Below are 18,023 nucleotides of genomic sequence, written 5' to 3'. Positions count from 1 at the left end.
ACCGGCAAGGCTTACACCAGCTACTTTGCTGATCCAAGCCATACCTTGCCCTGCATTTCTTGGGGTTGTTGCTGTCTGCAATAACAGAAGTGTCATCAACGTGAATTAGCCGAGGCCAGCTCCGTCCAAGGGTGACGCAAACGCATAATTATCCACCGCCCAAGAAAATGTGAAATTCAAATAACTCAGGGGAAAAGGTGCCAGACGCTTAGGCTCAGACCCTGGCATCAGCACTTTTCGGGCTGTGGTGCCATTCATTACTGAGAAATATTTCCCTCTACCATTTTTACAACATAAGTCAGCTGCATCGTAAGGCAAGAACTAAGAATACTTTTGAGGCCTTCCTCCTGTCCTTTCCAGGAGAGTGTCGTGCACTAGTACTGAACATTATACACACACACACTGCAAGAAACGATTCTGGGAACATGCATGTCCCGCAAAGCACCTACGAGATTTCCGACAACAAAGCAAGAGGAAATGCTTGCACCAGGTAACACTGAGTGTGCTAAAAGAAGGCGAAGAAGCATGCACGCAAAGTGTCAGGAAACGTGTTTCAAAACAGGAAACATGTTTCAAAACAGACTAAAAGAACATACCATTATTTTTAAGTGAACATAGTTTTAACAAAATGGGCTTCCACGATATAATGTCAGTTATGTTTAGCTATCTGTTAAGTATTTGCTTAAACTCTGAGTACTTTACTGTTTAAGAAGTAGAGACTCAAAGGAATAAAAAATAAAAAAAACTGCCTGTAGTTCATATTTTGTGTGCCTCCAGCTCTACAACTGATAGTACTTAGAAAATGTGAGAGCACAGGTAAATTGATTTACCAGTAAAGTACAGTGCAGTAATAATACAGTTATAGTACAGTAAAAACGAATGATAATAATATAATTCAATTCAATTTAATGATAAAAATAAACATTAAAAAGTGCTGTAATGGTGTAATGTATAGTTTGACATCGTGGGTAAGCGAGTAGCTCATATTTTATAAAGTTTGCCCTGCAAGTAGCATTAGAAATAGAGAGACGACCGCACTGAAAGATAACAAAATATATCCATGTATAATCGAATTGCGGCTGGGTTCAGTGTGCTGTGCCTTGTTTGTTTCTTTCTTTCAATGGGTGCGTTAAGTAGGTTCCCCTCTTTTGATGCACTCAAATCGGGAGTACGAGACACCCGGAGCGACCACTAAGCAGCAAAAAGCAACTTTGGAGCGCTATACTGCTCGTTCGCTCGCTCGCTCGCTCGCTGGTGCCGTTTCCTGTTGTCTGCTCATGCAGTACACGTAGAGCCTGAAGTTTTGGGGTTTAACCCGATTCTTCCCCGAATTTGCACCCCGAATTGAAGGTTGAAACACTTTAGGGTGAAACCCGATTTTTACCCGGCAAATTGCCTTCACTGAGACGTCTGTAGGAATGGACACTAGGCTGTTTGGCAACAGTTACATCACCATTTGTACCAAACCAGTTTGAGTAACTGAGCCCGATGTCTCCCCGAATTTAGCGTGCTGGAAGTTTTTCCACCCGAATTTGCATAAATTTAGAGCACATGTTTATTTGCCTACTGCAGATGTTGGGACGAGGAAGACAGGGACAGAAGGAAGCAGACAAACACAAGTCAACATCTGCAGTATGCTGTCTCACCAACTAGCCCAACTTTCTGCGCTTGTTTATTTGCCCGATTTTTACTCCCCGAATTTAGAAAAAAATATTTCCCGAAAACTTCAGGCTCTAAGTACACAGAGGGAGGACACGTTCATTCAAGTTTGGACCCATAGCGACGTTGGAAGAGACGATGGCTGTTGGGAAGGCTTCTCCTTGTAACAGCAAGTGAAATGGGAAAAGACGGAAATTTCTAATAGATGCCATAGGAGCTGTTTACCATGAAGATGACTGCATCGCGTGAAGATGCGTGCATTAAAGCACTGCATTTCCTGCGAATAACCACCAATGTCCTTGTGGAAGTTGTCCGCTAGTACAAAAGTATGTTAACAGTTATAAAAACAGACAGCTACGGTTGCAGTTTCCTGAAATGGGAGCTTTGAGAAACATAGCAAATCTGTATTTTGCTTCCGAGCCCACACTTCGAAGGCTGTCCCGTCGGAGCCCAACAGGAGGCATGTCACGAAAAATCTCAATCACCCGGGCGCTCGTCGTCTGCTTCCACGCACCCAAATGAAACGGGATCGCGAAAAGCGACCCGGAGTTTCACACTCCCGTTTGCGCAGGTGGCGCTTGTGTCGCCTTAAGTGAGTGGAGTATGAAACACCCACGCCCCGGGGTGCCTACTTAACGCACCCAATGTCAGCAAACAGGAATGTTGTGTTGTGAGTGTCTACAAAAGAGATGCTTAACAAACAAAAAGAGAAGAAACGAAACACAAGTTACAGGGAGGGTGAGAGTCGTCAGTAAAATATTACTTACACTGCAAGTGAGCTAGCCACGGCTGCATGTCAAGAGTGTGACAAAACAAAGAAGCCTCTCTCAGTGATCTCTCACAGCAAATGAGGAAGCATGCAGAGACTAGGCACAGAACTCTCGGAAAGGACAGGTCAAGAGAGGTGCAAGCAGTCACTAATGTGTGTTCTTGGACGTGTCCCTCACTTAGTGGCACACAGTGTCAAACAAAGCTAACATTGGAGCACTTACAGTGTTGAAAAAAAAAAATAGAGAGAGAGAGAGAAGTTGTACACACACTGATGTCTGTTTGGTGAATTTATCCGAGGTGGGAAGGGGCAAGACCCATGATTGTGGTTTGACGATCCAATCATGATTAGAATCAGGCAAATCCAATTTTTTGGTTAGTGCTAAGTAACATTGTAAGTGTTTGGATACGATACTCGAAAACATATGGTGTGCGGTGGTCCTGGATTGCACGTGCTAGCTTCACGCATGTGTAGGCATGGTGAGAAGAGAGATGCGACTAATTCCGCTGCGACAGAAAGCGAGGGTATGTGAGTGAGGTAAAGCAGATGGTAATGTGTTTCGTGCAAAACTGTACAGTGTAGTTCACATTTTCTATCGCTTTAACAATGTCCCAAATTACAGGTACAGATTGTACAGACCATCCAACATCTGTTTGCAAAATAACAAGCATGTGCACAGTGAGAGCACTGGAAAGGTTATAGTGACGCATCTATAATGTAAGAGCTTTGAGTTCCTGCACTGACTTGTAGACTGAATGTCTTCAATGAAATCACTGAGACTGAGTATCACTGAGGATGAGGCACACATTGTAAAAAATCCTAACAAAGGACAAACGTAATGCCCGAGCTCCTCACCGACAATTGCAACGAATGAAAATCAGACATTCAAAGTGTACATGTGCACACTCCATTTGTATGTCAGTTCTTTTAGGTTAGCATCCCCATTACAAGGACACCCCAATTTGAAAAATGCACATCCTAATGGTGACGATGAACCAGGGATCAGAAGACATGTTCTAGTACTGATAGAATACACTACACTGACATAATAAAAAACATCTGTGTGTATCGATGCCTGTGCAGGTCTGATCATCAACACATGAAGAAAGTGCTGTCTGGGCCCTGCCAAAGGACCAAACCACAATGGTAATCCTCTCAAGTCCTAGTGATACCCTTGTAACATACAGGGAGGAGTCCCTTGTGGCTATTGCATGCATTAACTTCCTCATTATCTTTTATTTCAAAACAGACAGAGCACACAACAGCTGGGACTGCGGAGCAAGCCCATGAGATACTTTGATAAATCTATTTTTGTGTGGCCAGGTCCATGTAGTTATAATATACTGCGTACCATAATTTTCGGTGTATCACGCACATCATGTATAACATGCACCCGTTGATTTCGACAGAGTTTTGACCCGTCATCACCCTGCGTGTCACATGAGGTCAGTGGCTGTCCTATGCGGAAAAGTGTCGATGTATAGCACGCACGCGTAGATAACACGCACAGCCCATTTTTCCAACTTTTTTAGTGTAAAACATGCACGTTAAACACAAAAAATTATGGTAAGTAGTCACTTCTCCGAGGACTTAATTTTTGCGAATGCAATTTTTCAGCGAAATTAGGGCCCTGCGATATATTCCCCAAACTTGCCTCCACTGCGAAGTATTAAGACGGCGAAAGTAACCACTTGTACAGTAATGCCCTGTTTTATGCGCAGGTTCGACCAGTTCGGTAAGGCAATTTCCGCAGTCGTGCTCCTAATTTATGTGTGTGTGCAGTGCCGGATTTACAGTGGTGGGGGCTCCCTCGTGTATTCTATGTCTGTCCAATGTGTTATTCGGGGTCGATATGCGTGGACGGAGGACAGATTTTTACCAAGTTTCCATTTCAGGGATGCGTTTCAGGCATGCAAAACAGATTTCCCTTGGACAAAACCTTTACTAGTGGGGGGCCACTTTGCGGTGGGGGCCCCGGGGCAAGTGCCCCGTCTGCCCTCCCCTAAATCCGGCACTGTGTGTGTGTGTGTGTGTGTGTTACGTCAATACAGCATGGTTCATGAATACAACGAGCGGAAGCTGTTAATTTACAGACACTTATTCGCAGCCGTCGTGCACTACATTACGTATGCAATGTATGTTTTGATCAGGTAGCAATCCCTTCCAACCTGCGTTCATCCTTTTCTGCATGTTGCCAGTTAAGTTATAATGAAGCTGCTGACTTCACTCACTTCCCCTTGCTTTGTTGCAAAAACAATGTTGTACTGCGCACAGAAGCTTTTATGCCACACGATGAAACACATCAGACGTTTACGCATTCGTCGCAGTCTCGTTCGCGGAGAAAGTGGGTCGGCAGTGGAAACTAACCTCCATCCTGTGCCTTATCCTTCTTGCGTTTCTTCCGCTTGCTGTTGACGGCGTAGTTGTCCCTGGCCGTCCACCCTGGATGCAGCTGCATGTGCAGCTGCCGTTCCTTACGGGCCATTTCGTAATACTTCGATTGTTCTTCTCGAGATAGACTGTGCCACTGCATCGGTACAAGGCATCATCAATATTGTCACAAGCATCAGCATCACCAGTACAAGTCCCCGTCCAAAGTATCAAGCACAAAAGCAACTGACAATACGTGTTGACCAGAGGACGCTGGGGCTGTGCAAATAAGCCTTTCTAAAAACTGAGCAATAGGAAGCAAATGGTTGCCAGGGTGCCCCAGCAATATTATGTGTCGATTCCATTTGCACAAAGAGTGTCACACAAAATCACACTGGTCTTCGCGTGTACTTTGGTAACCCATTACGATTAACCATTACCAATAACTAGCTACCATTGTAACTATTGTGAGGATTAAGGTGAGCACATCTTAATTATCACGCTGTTAAATGTAATGCACTAAAAAGCGGAGACATAACTGTGATGTGTACGGGACACTGTATGTTAATTTTTAGCCCCCAGGAGCGTGAATTTTTAGGAACGTGAGCAAAAGATTAACAGACGCGATAAGTCAGCTATAAAAGGGGGTCAGCTCATGGAAGAAATAAAATGCCGATAGAGGCAGTTGCATTTGTGTCGTAGTCGTCGTTGTGTCAAATTTTACGCCATGGTTGTGCTTATGTTGTTGGACATCAGTCCATAAAAGAAGACATGGCTCTTTCTGTACCACCTTTATTTAAAAATAGTACAAACGCCGGGTAGACAAATCCTTTAAAATCCAACACACCAGTGTATACAACAAATAAGCACAGCTCCAGCACTACACTAAGTGGGAAGCTCGTTAAGTGTTACACTAAATTCGTTTCGTGCAAGCGGGCCCAGGGTCAGGTTGACGTTCTAGAATTCATTCAACATCAGAAATGATAAAAGTGGTTAACAAATGTTGCTACATATACTATAGGGTCCTGTTTTTTAGGATAAACCCGTTTTTACACCCCCGATTTGCATCATCATCATCATCATCATCACTTAGGGTAACATCTTGAAAAAAAAAAGAAAAACGAAAATGAACTTGCAAAGTGGTAATTGAGCGACCAATACAGGCACTGAAGAATGCTGGGAGACTCAGCACAGCTGTTCCGCATATCGTGTTGATCTAAAATCTGAAAAACGCTTTCTTTTTTCTTCTATTTTCCACCCCAAAATCTGCTGTTCCACCCAGCATCGCCCTATTTTACCCTATTTTACGCTCCTGAAATAAAGCCAGATTTTTGCCCCCAATTTTCAAAAAACATTAAACCCTAACAATCAAGTAGAGGTCTCCGATGTTTGTTTATCGTATTATCTGTTCTTTTTTTTCTTTTATGCACCATGATTCCAACTGCTTTCGTAGCCCCCGCGATTTTCCCTGGCCGAGATAACTGACTTGGCTATCTTTAATTGTTGCGTACACTGGTGTGCTGAATCTTATAGGAGCACTTTTGTTGCTTTCGAAATGCACCATCTTTGTTTCTATGCTTCACAGTAGTAAAAGACGCTTCACTCACCCTTCTTCCGAGAATTTGGTTGATAGCTGCGCTCTCTTTTAGCGTGCACTCGGCCACGACTTTCGCCCTCATTTCTTTCATGTAAAGCATGAAGGCATTGAGGGGCTTCTTGACATGGTTCAAGCTCTTGCTGTTCTTCTTGGGCTCCTTGCTCCCATTGTGCTGCATGTTCCCATTGCTGTGTACATGCTGGGGCTCTCCACCCACCGAGCCGTTTTGAGATGTCCCATTGGTGAGACCACCGTTGTGGTTGTCCAGACGTGGCCCCGTTTTTCCCAGGATCGGTTTCTGCTCCCCGGTGTACATGGGAGGGCAATGCCTGCGCAAGAGTTACGTGGCGTGGTTACAGCTAGCTGCCCTAAAGATTGTCCTGAACAATGGAGAATGTACAGATAACCTCCCAGGCATGGGAGGGGTAAGCTGCCCCCCCCCCCCCCCCAGATAAATTCCCAACAAAGGGGCAGCGAACGGCAGGGGTCCAGGGAACTCACAATGTTGGGTAATAAAACGAGAGCCAAGCAATTGTCACTGCAGTGTTTCGATTAGCATTTTCCTAATCCATTTTATCGCTGCATCAGTTATTATCACAAAAATTTGTCTGTGCAGCTTTGAGATGCCGAACACTTATGCGATAGAATAACAGTCACATGTGCGCAGCTGAAGATGGAGAGCACATATCTAAATAAGCTACGGCAATTGGGACAGGTGTCTGTGCAGCTCCTCAGTCTCCCTCTTTCCCCTATTGCCCATGCAGAGACATCCTTTATCCCAGCCCCTAATAAGGGGGCATGTTTAGAGGTGAGGTGTACATTGTTTCTTTTGCGTAGATTCTAGACAGTGCTACTGTGTGTGTTGCTTGCTAGGTTGCCCTCGAGAGAGTGCTGTTGCACAAAAATAAATCCCTAGACAACAGGGAAAAACAAAGTGCTATGCCGTCAAAGTAACAACGCTAAGGCATGTGGGGGCCTTTGAGTTACTATACGGGTGGTGGATCTGCTGCAGATCGAAGGACAGGCACTGCAGGTGTATTACGGTGAGAGATCCGTTGCAAGCTCTAGAGCTCCACATGTTCTGCACCTCTGAAAATTCTATACGTCTTGCATAAATCGTATGCTCAGCATACGTGCAAAAGAATGTGGATGAATGGAAAAAAACTTGTGGCACAGATTGGAACAAATTTGAATGTCAAGTTATTTTAAAAATATTGATTGATTGATTTTGATGTTTTCTGGTGCAGCAACGGCAAACGTCATAATGTGTCGAGTCTATGGTAAAAGAATACACTTGTGTGCTAAGGCACAACAACGCTTGTTGGGAGAGCCCTTCCTAAAGCGTCATCAATTTTCCAGTTTTTACAACCTGCACTCGCATGCTGTTTTCACTCACTGTTCAAATTTAGACTATTTTGTGCCACGAGAGCCGTTTGCCTGCACCTGTATGGAGCTTGCGAACTATCGACAACGTTGTAATGCTTGGGCCCCCTACACAAGCTCTAATCAAACTCGCACTGCAAACATTCTTCATTGCACAATTTGTGGGAAGGCATAGAGTACTTTAGTCTGGCAATGCAGAGCTATTTTCGAGTGGAAACAAAGCAGCCACGCGGAGCTCTATACCTTGTGTCTGGAATGGGAGATGAGAGATCTTGTTTTGTGGTGGATGGCACCAGTGCGGGATGCAGACCATGAGGTACCATGCCCGCAGATAGGAGAGGAGGTGTGAGCCTATGCAGTGGAGGCGGATAGCCTCCAGCACTTCGGAAACCTGCAGAGCTCATCGGTGGCATCGAATACATCCCAGCTGCCGCCGCAGAATGCCTGCGGGTAAAGATGATGCAAAGTCAAACTCAAAACGGAAAGGTGACAGGGCCTCAAAGTGTCGCTAAGGCCAAAAGGTTGGACTCATTTTATCTCATACTAGAAATAATATTATGCATCGCTCAAAGTGACTCAAAGAAGGCGGCTCAGCCTCGTCCTATACAGTTCTGTTCGTCATTAAGTGCAGGGAGATGCTGCCACCACTAACTACCACTGCACCAGCTCAAAGGTGTAGCCAGGTGGGGTTCTGGGGGGTTCAAATTTCTCTCCCCCAAAATTATACCTTTGGTAGCGGTATTTGGGGAGGGGAAAAAATGGGGAATTCTCCTCTGCTATGTAAAGTCCACATAGAGTCCCTCCCGAAATATTTTTATGGCTACGCCGCTGCACCAGCTCACTTGCATTTTGTTAGTTTGCTCATCATTTACTATAGCATTTTATTGGTCTACAACAGAGAACGACCTTTTGACCTTCACATTTTCCGGTTTTACGCTCGAGATCTCCACCGCTGCGTTCAATTTTCGCGCGTTAGCCCCACGCACGCGCAGAGAGAGATCCACAGACTTGTCAGACTCACTCCCAGATGGCGCCGCTACAGCATATTTCTCTCTCGGCTGCCTCCCCCATCGTGCTTTCTCTCATCTTAGCCCAGCAGGCAAACGGATGTCGTCTATCTGTTTGCTTTGTTTTGCCCTGTCGGGGTAATGGTGGGGAAGGCGAAAGCCGCGTATTTAGACGGCGACGGTGCAAACAAAAATTGCGGCCCCAGCCGAGCAAAGTCTGGACGGCTCCAGGCGAGAGGAGGGGTCGGGTAGTTTTTGTCGGTCACGCTACCTACTGATTCACGGCCGAGAAATTGCTTTCTTCTTCACGTGTGCCTTTCACGGAAAACAAGGAGACCTTTCAGAGCCTCCTCGTTTCATAACCGTCGTCAAGTACAGGTGGAGGAGTCGGCCTGTTATGTGGAGATGCTGGCCACAAATTAACGCGTCCAGCATGTGCTGATGGGTACGGCACGAAGGTTCCGCAAAGATGGGATTATATATGCTGGCGTAAATGCATAGATATACGGAGCGTTTTATAGGTCTCGCATGCGCGTACATCCGCTTCCGCTGCGGGCCTTGTGGCATGGAGACTTCGGGGATAGACCGTCGTTTCATTGGATATTCTGCGCAAGAAACGCAAAAGATAGCGACAAAAGCAAAGGTGACTTTCATGGCGAATTCGGGTGGTCATTTCGTAGCAACACGGCCTAGAGCTCGGAAATTGCTAGGTCGGAGGCCGAGCTGGATCACGTGACCGTTGCCACCCGAACATGGGTGTAGGAATCCAACGGCTTTAGTTACTTGGATCACGCTAGGGGCATCGCGGTCGCCCGTCTTCGAGTTCTGTCGTCTGCTAAACCACGTGATTTCAACCTGCGCTGCGGGCCAATGAGGGCACTCGCCACCGTTGCAGTGCCGATGTGACGACACCGGATATAGTTTAGCAAACCGCTGCTCGATGGTTTTGAGACCGGGCAAAAAAAGTGCTAGCTGGCAAATTCCGAGCGTTCGGAAAGCGCCACGCGAACATGCGAGATTGCTTCATTTTGACCAAGCGAACATGACTGCTCGGGATCTGGCAAAAAAAAAAAGTTGCTACGAAATGACCACTCGAATTCGCCATCAGAATGCACTCGTTGAGGTGTTGCTTGCATTGGTGGTTCCGTGCGTCCCATCTCGGCTGTGTCAACACGTGTTGCCAACGTGAGATAATGCGGAAGTACACAAGAACAAAAGCAGAGCAAAGAAGCATAAGTGCAGCGAGGCTCCCGATACCAAATACCAACAGACGACGCCTCTCCCCGGTCACGTGATTTCATTTGCGCTTTCCCGTTGGCTGCCACCATGTCGATGCGATCCTGCTACTGCACGTGGAGATCCAATCAATAAAAGGCGTTGCAGACGGCGCTCATTTGCCGACATCCTCTACGGATTCTCGAATGGCTGTTCCAAAGTTCCCGCTGTTGACAACACATATTTCTTATTGATTCACGCCATTTTCCGACCCAAATGGCAGTTGAAAGAAAACGTACACATCTGCACGTGCAAGTTGTATTTACACAATAACTGCGCAAGCGGTTATTGCTTGTATTGCGGAAGGGACAGCACTGCTGAGGAGGACAAGCAGTGCCACTCGAACAAAAAATGAGTGGTGGGCAGGGTGAAAAAGATGAGATCGTTCTGTAGGTACTACGAAGTGGACATACAGAGAATAAGGTCAAGAGGTCCTTAGTCTGGTTGAGAGTACCTGTGATGAAATAAGGGGCCCCGTTATTTCTCGTCACGTACGTTTTTTGTACCACAACCGGTCTATGTACAGGGTGTGTGCGCATGAACTACACCGACATTTGTACCAACCAAGTGTACCAACATGTAACGCGTTTCCTGCTTACCGTCCGGTGGAGCACGACGACGTCTTTACGTGATAAAAAAGTCAAACTCGGCATAACAATAAATAAACTAATATTTAAACTTTCCTCTCCCTGCATTTCGAATTGAGCATGACAGTCTCCTCGGAGTTGCATCCATACATGGCTGGAGGTGCAACCGGTGTAGACACCGGAATGAAGTTTCACATGGACTGTGTTCATTTCTGTCGTTTCGGTTTATGCACACTTAGCGCCCCTAGCGGTACTCACACGTCGGCACAGCCCATTCGAAATTCAGATAGCAAAGTTCGCGCGTATATTATTTTGTTAAGCACAGTTTTGGCTACCACGATTTTTTGTTGTTGCTGGTTTCCAGCAACCATAATTCCTGTCTGTTCTTGTAGCTACGCCGGTTTGGCCCGCTATTACGCTGATATCAAGATCCTTAACGACAAGCGCTGTAATTGTGGTATTCTCGGAGCTGTTTATCAGAAGTCTCGCGCTTATCGACCCAATTATGGGGCACAAGGTTCCGAGCCACGTTCCCCCTCAGGGTGGGTATTACTCTTTCCGTAATCACGTCAATTTTGGAGAGAAAATAATTGCAGTCCCGCAACACGCAAGAAAGAATGACAACATTCGGTCGTCCAAAGGCAACGCCGAAATTCAACTAAATTGGTCCCAATTAGAAAGTGAGCGAATCACGCGACATGAATGATCGTGAGATAGGCGCTATTACACTTCTGTTTCTTTTTTTCTTTTTTTTTTTCCTTTCTTACGAGAATAAAGAAACATCCCGTAATATAAGCTTGTCCAGCGGCCTTCTCGCGCGTCTTTCCAAAGTTTACGGCCTTCCGAAATATTTACATCGTTCAATTCGAGTTCACAAACCGAGAGCAACCACCCTAACTCGCCAAACGAAGGGGAAACATCGACGGTATACGAACACAAATTGGCAACAGCGAGAGAGAGAAACTGAGGGGGGGGAGGCCAATCCATTTTTCCGCAGCCACGTTTTTCAGGAAACCTCAAAATTTTATCAATCAAGAAACCACTTTCTCCCCGTCGTCATCGTCGTCGTCTTCTGCTTTCCCGCCCGGCCTTATTTATTATGAATTCCTCCATCTGCGTTTTTCAGAGAGTCGATCCCCCCTTGAGCGAGCGAGCGAGCTCCCAATTATACTAACAAGAAAGATTCAAAATCGACTCTCACCGAAAGAAGCATAAACTGCGCACTTCCCAAAATGTCCCCCCCTCCCCCATCATCCGTACCGACATTTCGATATTCGCCGAACGAATGAAGACTTCAAGAACACTCTTTCCTTCAACGTTATGCCCGGAGGCTACGAAAAGTGAATGTTCGGCAGTGGGACGCAGAACTCTCGTATTTTTTTTTTCTTCGTTGTTTTAACAAACCCTCTTAAGCGAGAGAGAAAGAGAGAAGTTCGCAAACAGTGGAGGAAGCCAAACACAGGGTATATGCACGCGTAGACAATGCGGGTCGCCGTTTTGAACGGTTTTTCGGTTTCGGAACGGTTTTGACAGGGAAGGAGCTCCAGTGGATGGCGACGTGGAAAGACATGACGAGGCTGTGATTGGCGCAACATGTATGGGTGAGCGCTGGTAACACTGGCCCGCTCTGACGCTGATGGTATCCGCCCGCACCCGCGCGGATGCTTAGTATACCGGCACAAACCGTGTATCGCTGTATTCGTACGACAGAACCTGCTGAAGAATCGTTAAGAATCTATCGAAAGGTCACGTGACAAACACTTTTACTTCAGAGCGTGCAAAACGTTTAGAAACAGTGTCGCAGTTAATGCATCACCATCACTCCCAGGTGTCCAGTAATATAGCAGCAAGCTATACGCAATAACGCAACGAATGAAACACTTAGACACGCCATTTTCGATTGACTACGGTAAGTACTACTGATCGCGATTGTATCTAAGGAACAACCTCTAGCACACCGCTTAGAACACCTTAGCGGATTTGGAGATGTTCGACTGACATCCGCAAATCAACATGCCGCGCGGAAACCCAAACAGATCCGCGGTCATATCCGCACACACAGGGGCTGCGCAACGTCTTGAATGGACCTCTACCGAAGAGACGTCACCGTGACGTAATCATGTCGGTGGTAGACATAGTGAAACAGAAACAGCGCGGACAGAGAGCACCGCGGTTTCATAAAGCCATATTCCTTCACGAAGGTCACGGGTGCCTTCTTTGCATTAGTGGTATACACACAAATGAGGTCACGTTTTTAGTCGCTTTCGTGTCTTCATGCGCGTTCCCAGTCCACCGTGGAAAGAAAAGAAGGCTTCATCTAGGGTTGCCACCAGGCCGATATTATACCGACACGGCCGGTTATTTGCTCGCTCTGCCGGTTGCCGGTAGGAAGATGGTACCGGCAGCCTTTTGCCGGTATTTGTGGCTCAACACCTTTCATATGGGCTTTTACGGGGTTTTCCTTTCAACATTCCACTACAGCTTGAATAAATCTGGAGCACAGACCCAACTCCGTAGTCACCAGTCGTTTTCTTGGTTATTCATTATTATTATCATTGTTGTCTTGAGCGAGTACGCTCGTTCTTTCTTTCTCTCTCTCTCTGTATACTCTCCACCCCTCACCCACTTTCCCTTTCCCGCGAACATTTCCTCCTTTCCCTCATCTCACCTCCTCTCCCTCAGCCGGTATTTTTCACTACGAAAGGTGGCAACCCTAGCTTCATCCCAAGAGTTGCATCGCCAGAAAGTCAATGTCGTAATGCTGCGGGGAATGTTGTTTATTATTACGACTTAGTTCGGGCTTGCTTTGTATAGAGACACCACGTGCACTCCGAGAGAAACTCTCGCCCTTCAGGCTCCAGAAGATGGAAGAGCCATGTAGCCATCTTTAGAAAGGGTACCGAAAAGTACCAGTAGAATGAAGTAGAACAAGGCCGTGCAACTAATAATACGTAAAGAATCGTAAAAAAAAAAATCTTACAATATGAGAAGCCACATTTAAACGTGCCTTTCTTGTGACTTATTGGTTTTTTGCTGTAGTAGTTCCACTCTACCATATTGGCGGCGCTGTTGTACCATCTGACGTCATTTGTTTGTAAACAGGGATAGGTCTATTCAGGGGACCCCAGATCCCAAACCGGCGCCCCCTTCCGTCCCCCACCGTCACCACCAATTCAATCCCTGGTTCCCAAAAATTCGAGGCAGTCTGAATGACAAAAAGTGGCAAATGGTTTTTTGTTTTCGTCTTGTGTGATCGATTCACGAAAGAGGTTTATGGCATTTTATGTGCACGCGGCATCTGCCGAGATAACACTTTGGTGCCTCACCTCCGTGGGAATTTTGCGCCCCCTTCACAAATTCAGGGGGTCTACAGTAACCCCTGTAACCCGACCTTCCGCCGCCCCTGAGCACACACCTACGCGATACGGCGATGACTGTGTACAGGAAACGGTAAACAAACGTACCGAAGATTGCTTTTGAATGGAACTCGTAGGAGGCCGCAAGCAGGACGGCAACAAGTGTCAGCCTTGGGTGGTGATGGGTGGGTGGCGGTGATGACATGGTAATCACAAGGGTGTGGGTTCGACTCCCACCAGTGATGCTAGTTTACCTTTCGTCAATTGTCATCCCTGAGACCAGTGCAGCCACCGTATTGTGCCGGCCGCACAAAATGGTGGTTGCCATGGCAACCTAAAAATTCGCCGTACTTACTCGCATATACATCAGTAGCAACGGCGGCACTACCGCATGGCGACGGTCACCACAGCGTAGAGCGATTGTGCGCTTTATTCGCGTAATTCGCGCACCTATGGCGCTACACATTTTGGTGTACAAAATGTGTTAGTGGTAATGAGAGCACACAGTAAATCATTCTTACCCCTTTCTATGTGAAAAAGGGATGTTTCTTTTTTTTTCTTTTTCTTTTTTGTAAATAAACGGTTTTGTTTATTGCGCAGGCTCAACTGAAAGCTAACGCTGTTGAAAAACGTGTTTGTAAGATACACATTTGAAATGGTGTTTGAAGTGGTATTAACCCCCACCCCCACCCCCACCGCGTAATTTTTTTCTATACTATGTGCCCTTTGAAAACGAGGTTTTTTGCCGAACATATTTTTGAGAAGGGTGTTTTACAACACATCATTCTGTATGGCACCACAAACCTATGTGCTATTAGGACGAAACGTTTACACCTCAAAGGGTGCAAAACATTTACTGCGTAAATACAGTGTATTTCCGTTCGTTCGGAAGCTGACGTTTTAATGCGGCATTTGAGAAATATCAGAAATTCTGCGAGAAGGTATCTTGGGCTACGTATGGGACGAGGCAGTTCTCGTTTCTTCCCGCATGCGCAGACGATTATCACAAAGTGCGGACAATTTCGAAATTTAGAAGTCACGCCCACATATTCAAAGAAGAAGGAAAAAAAAAATATTCGGGGTTGGAAACTAATTCTGTTCGTGCCTAGAAGTACCCTCAATCTCAAGTCGAAACCACTCCAAAAGCCCTGCTCCGTAATTGGCAATCACTCGTTCCTTCATTTTTATTAGTCGTATTTATTTTATTTTATTTTTTTCCCCTCCATATATACGTGCTGACGAAGTGTCTTCAGCCTTCGATTTCGTTCCGGAAGCCTCATTTATGTTTTACTGCTCACTTCCACGAAGGCAATGATTAAGCGTTAATACCGGTTCCTGATTTCTTCCATTTGCAATTCAATCTGCGACCCGAGTACGCTAATTACGTTTCGCCGCGAAGGAATCTCTTTTTCGGAGCCAGATAAGAAAGGTAATGCATGCTGGGGGAAACGATGAACGGCCAAAGAACGCGACCTGTGAAATCAAGTTACTGTTCAAATGCATCACGTTCTGCGTTGCTTCTTGTTTTGTTTTTTTCGTGTACTCATCATACAGAAAAATAACCGTTCCTAGTAAGTTCATGATGCAAGAACCTTCCTCTGAACTTTCCCCATATCTTCAAGAACAAAAGAGTGGCTAAGGCTTCCTTATTCCCCCCTTTTTTTTTATACTATGTTCGCGCCACGAAGCAGCTGGGGCTATGAGCGGCGTACAGATGTGGACAGAGGGAGAGAGGACAGCAGGAAGAGGGTGGGCGATAGGAGGAGGGTTAGTTTGCGTCCTGGGCCGACTTCATAGGGGGAAGAACTGTGCCGATATCAGTCTGGAAAGTCTTCGGAAAACACAGGGAAAACATCAGCTTCCCGATTTAGTGGTGTCCTGCTTTTGAAGGACCCTTTAAAGGTGAAATACGCGAACAAGCTGAAGAACTAAAATAGTTCTTTTCGGACTTTGTGTGTGTGTGTGTGTGTGTGTGTGTGTGTGTGTAGCAAATTCTGTCTGTTCGCTAAAAGGGTTTGCGGGCTTTTTTACACTTCTGTTCGAGTCACCCCACGTCATTTTTCGAGCGTACATCGCAAACTGAAATTCGCACCAGAATTACAAACGCTGCTCTTCACCCCCCCCCCCTCCCCCTCAGGATGGGAGAGAGAACGCGAAAAATATGAGGATGCTCCTCGCACGCCCGTATTGACCATTCTGCCGGTTGCCTTCAAGATGTGATCCGCGTCCCTAAACGCTCCATTCGCTTGAAACTGAATTTTTTTTTTCGTTTGAAGAGTCAAAATCCGCTTGCGGAACAAGTGCATTACCAGCAACCCTGGTTAGAATTCAGGACGCTCGCCGCAAAACTCCGTGTCACGGACAGGAAATGGATATCGAGAATAAGTCCGCGAAATTCTGACCAATTTCCCCGCCTTATATGGTCTGCAGAAGGAACGCCGTTCAGAATGACAACGATATGGCAAGGATGGAAAGACGGGACAGAGTATATACAGTGTTCAAGAGGGTCAGTTTCAGCAAGCGAGCACACAATCATCACGGCGTCCTTCGTTTTTAGAGCGACCGCCCGGATGAAAGAGCCCGATTTTTGAGAGCGTACTTACCACTGTAGTTGCTGCGCAAAGTCGTGTGAGAAGACAGGGTGAGGGTATTGCGCCGGTGGTGGGAGAGGGTAGACCGAGGGCCGGTGAATCCCTGAAACATAAAGAAATGTGCGAGTACGTGAGAAACGAAACAACGGTAGAGCGTTAACAGATGCCTCTGTGTGGAGAGAGGTAAGTCATACGTGTCATACAGAACGGAAATTGGGCGCATCATCTACGCATGCGCCGTTATGTGACGAGGTACTTCGTGATCACAGGTATGTATACCCCTACGCGTAACTTTTTTTTTTTTTTCAAAGTTTTGTTTTTGGTTTGGTTTAACGGTTCCAAATATTGTCGAATTTATCTTACGCTGAATAACGTGTGTTTCATTTGCCTCTTTCCCTGGGCTCTATCTCCCTCGCAACCCAAAAAAGCGGACCAAAACAAGCACGTACAAGTCCTGAGCATGCCAAGCCCCAATTCTAAAACTACCTATTCATCAATACGTTCGATAACGAAACCCCAAGGCCACACCCATACGCTGTCAGTGCGCAAAGTCTCGCCCAAGACTTGGGCTGCGGCTTACCTTCGTGCGAGACAGGAATGGATATATCGTTAACCGTGAATTCACACGAGCGACGTTTTCCCCAGAAGCGGAAGATGCGAAAAACGTCATAGCTTCCTGCTGTCACGTATGCGCAAGCGCTCAACGTCGGGTCTGCACGTACACTGCTAACTGTGGGGAATATCCTGCTACACAGCCGCAAGATATTCCGTAGCAGACGACAGAAAAACACCCTGACGGTGTCGTCTGCTAAGTGTCGTCTGCTAAATGCGCAGTACGCCACCCCGGATATTCCGCACCGTGTGAACGCATCAACATAACACGGGACGAAACTTCGGCTCTGTGAGCAATGTTTTCGCTCTTTCTTCCACTAGAATATTCTGTGAGGATGTCGCTCGTGTGAATACACGGTACGGGGAAGAGACGCAATGAATATACAGTATTCAGTTCATTCTTCAGTACACAGTTCATCTTTCATACAGTATATGTCAACAGCAAGTCACGAACCTCGCGCTGTATTTCTGATATATGCGCCTCACCGCTGTACGGGGGCTCAAAAATCGAATCACGCCCAAACCGAAGGAACTTCTTCGTAGACCGCGAGGACCACACCATCTCCCGCTAACCTTCTTCTCACCTCAGCCGCACAGATGTTTCCTCAAATATATAGATAGATACAAAACACGGAGGCAAAAATAATAGGAGAGATCCATAAAGAAAACAGCGTAGGCCCCGACCCCGTGCACTTAGGCCCATAAAAAAGACCATACGGAAAAAGGCATCTTCTTGCACTTTTTATTACGCTGCTGCTGCTGTTGAAGAACAAAAATCCGAGACAAGACGATCCTGCGGGATGCTGTAGGTGTAGCG

The 18,023-nt window shown here is 46.3% G+C and overlaps 1 protein-coding gene across 3 annotated transcripts in view; it reads right to left on the bottom strand.

Annotated features, from left to right (window-relative positions):
* Window positions 1-18,023, bottom strand: part of LOC135375126 (protein pangolin, isoforms A/H/I/S-like) — a 159,414-nt gene that overhangs the window by 4,918 nt on the left and 136,473 nt on the right. For all 3 annotated transcript variants that reach the window (XM_064607841.1, XM_064607843.1, XM_064607842.1), the window contains 5 exons: window positions 16,607-16,697; window positions 8,022-8,222; window positions 6,406-6,724; window positions 4,796-4,955; window positions 3-75 (listed from right to left, as the gene is read on the bottom strand). In XM_064607841.1, coding sequence (XP_064463911.1) covers window positions 3-75; window positions 4,796-4,955; window positions 6,406-6,724; window positions 8,022-8,222; window positions 16,607-16,697 — 844 coding nt within the window. The remainder of the gene's footprint in view (window positions 1-2; window positions 76-4,795; window positions 4,956-6,405; window positions 6,725-8,021; window positions 8,223-16,606; window positions 16,698-18,023) is intronic.

The sequence above is a fragment of the Ornithodoros turicata genome, unplaced genomic scaffold, assembly GCF_037126465.1.
Source record: "Ornithodoros turicata isolate Travis unplaced genomic scaffold, ASM3712646v1 ctg00000829.1, whole genome shotgun sequence".
In the NCBI taxonomy this organism is placed as follows: Eukaryota; Metazoa; Arthropoda; class Arachnida; order Ixodida; family Argasidae; genus Ornithodoros; species Ornithodoros turicata.
This window is presented reverse-complemented; position numbering and strand designations above follow the sequence as displayed.